The sequence below is a fragment of the Branchiostoma floridae genome, chromosome 12 (genome assembly GCF_000003815.2).
Source record: "Branchiostoma floridae strain S238N-H82 chromosome 12, Bfl_VNyyK, whole genome shotgun sequence".
Lineage (NCBI taxonomy): Eukaryota > Metazoa > Chordata > Leptocardii > Amphioxiformes > Branchiostomatidae > Branchiostoma > Branchiostoma floridae.
In genome coordinates, this window is record NC_049990.1 from 9799509 (window position 1) to 9801764 (window position 2256).

Here is a 2256-nt window from a genome sequence, read left to right on the forward strand (position 1 = left end):
ACAGAAAGTGATTTAACACGAATTTGGACCTTCAAAGCGGGCTATTTAGCCGAGAGAGCACGCGCGCATCATAATACATCAGTTCTTCTCGTTTTAATACATGCACGTAACAATCAGATGTTTCTGCCCCGAAGTTGACCTACATTTTTTGGCCCCTTTTTAGAGCTACAGATAGCAAAACATGACTCTATCAAGCCTATGTCGCATACTGCAAAGAAGGAAATGTTCGAAGGGATTTAATTGCGAAGTAGGGAAAAACCAAGTGTTCGCGGTACGGTGGTTTTAAGTTCGCGGTGAAGTCACCTTTAAAAACGCGAATATAACACCACCTCGACCATTTCCCCTCTAAAAGCGCGTTACAGTATGTCTATTGCGCTTTGATTGGTCTCTACCTGACTGACGGCGCTAGACAATATTGATAATAACAATGAGGTTATCATAGAGATAGGGAGAACAAGTTGCCAGGAGAGTTATTATACGTAACCAAGGGGTTTGAATTGCCGCGTAACGTTAGCCGCATGATTCCAGAGGGGGAATCCAACTCTTCCTCGGAGGGGAGATGCTATCCTTAGCGTGGGCTGACTTACCTGGCCAATTATTTGCCGATTTCCTTTTTTTCCCGAATTCTACGATCCATACGAACCCCCATTTGAAGGTCTGGTGGAGCTCGAGGCTACGCTTTGATTGACATTTGCGTTGCGGGACATCAGGCAACCCCCCAAAGATCACGTGTCATGATCCCAGACCAATTCATTTGTCTGACTCTGAGTCAGACCCACACACGGAACTGTGTACACAGCCTGCGGTGGGGATCTCTGCTTCCTGCGTTGTAAATAACAACGCCAAGGCTACGAGCTGATGTTTATAGGTTCTTGAGAGGGCGAAGCTGCAAATATTATGGGTGAGCGTGCAGAGCTGCAGAATTTCTCGGCGAACAGCGAGTCCAACACCGATCCTGATCTGTACGGCGCGCGGGAAGACTGGTACGGAACCACCTCGCACCCGGAAGTAAATAACGCCAAGAAGCCCTATAATGGCAAGTCGGTCAAAGAGATGCTCAGAGAGCTGACATTGGACGATCTTATGAAGAAAGACCAAGACAAGATCTTGGAGAAGGACAGTGATATGATGTGGTTTCACGGCAAGATCACCCGGGATCTAGCCTCGCACATTTTACACCAAGCAGGCCTCATCGAGGGCCAGTTCCTGGTCAGGGAGAGTGTGACCGCCCCCGGCGACTATGTCCTGTCCACTGTAAACAAGGGACAAGTTTTTCACTTCCAGATTCAGAACGCAGGGAACCTACAATTCAGTATAGACGATGGCCCCGCCTTCCAGGGTCTGGACCAGTTCATACAGCATTACCGGAAAGGATCTCACGGCCTGCCCACCAAGCTAGTGGACCCGTGCAAAGGGAACCCCCCTCCCTCAGAGGCCAGGCGCTATGGGCCCGACACCCTCCTACACCTATCGGCGGCAGAGGGCGATGTCATGTCAGTACAGGCCATCCTGGGACACTCTCTTTGCCCCGACATCAATGCCAGGTTAGTAACTCAGAGTCAAACCCGCCAGGGAGTGAAGTAATGTTTGGGGGCGTGTCGGTTTGTGTATATCCGTGTGACAGTCTGTGCACTTTCTGTCAGTTCTGTTAGATGCCACTTACGTCCCAAGGGGGTGAAGTCTGCCATCATCTCCAATTGCCTTTACTAGTAGGCTTTAGAAGTTTACTGATTTACAGATTACAGGTAACTAGTGAAAGCCATCAAATTTGTGAAAGCAAAAGCAGAACACTTCCTCGTCCAAAGGTTTATCAATATGTACCCCCCCCCCCCCCTCTGTGTTACTATTACCTCTATGCTGACAGTTATTCACCAAGGGGTAAAATGTAACAGCGAAACATATCAATAAATTGAGGTCAGCTGTTCCAAAGACTGTTTAAACCCCTACCTGGTAGACAATAGTCTGAGCCCATTGCCCCGCCCACCTCACTTCATACATGTGTATGAAATGATAAATCAAATTTGAATACTACCATCAGCCTATTACCCCCTTGACAATTGTAAGATAATTAGAAAATGTTGTAATTTGGTGTCATAACATTAGTCCTTGACTGTAATAGTGACTTAATACTCTCAAAGCAGACGTTATGCTCTGTTTTTTGACGGGTTTTTTAGTCTCTTTTATCAGGCTTTCTATTTTGTACTCTTTCATGATGTCTCACGCCCATCATAACTTAAAAGATCTCTTTCTATCCCC

At 47.0% G+C, this 2256-nt stretch overlaps 1 protein-coding gene across 1 annotated transcript in view; it reads left to right on the forward strand.

Moving 5' to 3' along the window:
- The first annotated feature begins 736 nt into the window (after window positions 1-736).
- Window positions 737-2256, forward strand: part of LOC118426955 (tyrosine-protein kinase HTK16-like) — a 12126-nt gene continuing 10606 nt past the window's right edge. The window contains exon 1 of the mRNA XM_035836586.1: window positions 737-1548. Within this exon, the coding sequence (XP_035692479.1) occupies window positions 898-1548 (651 nt within the window). The 5' untranslated portion in view covers window positions 737-897. The remainder of the gene's footprint in view (window positions 1549-2256) is intronic.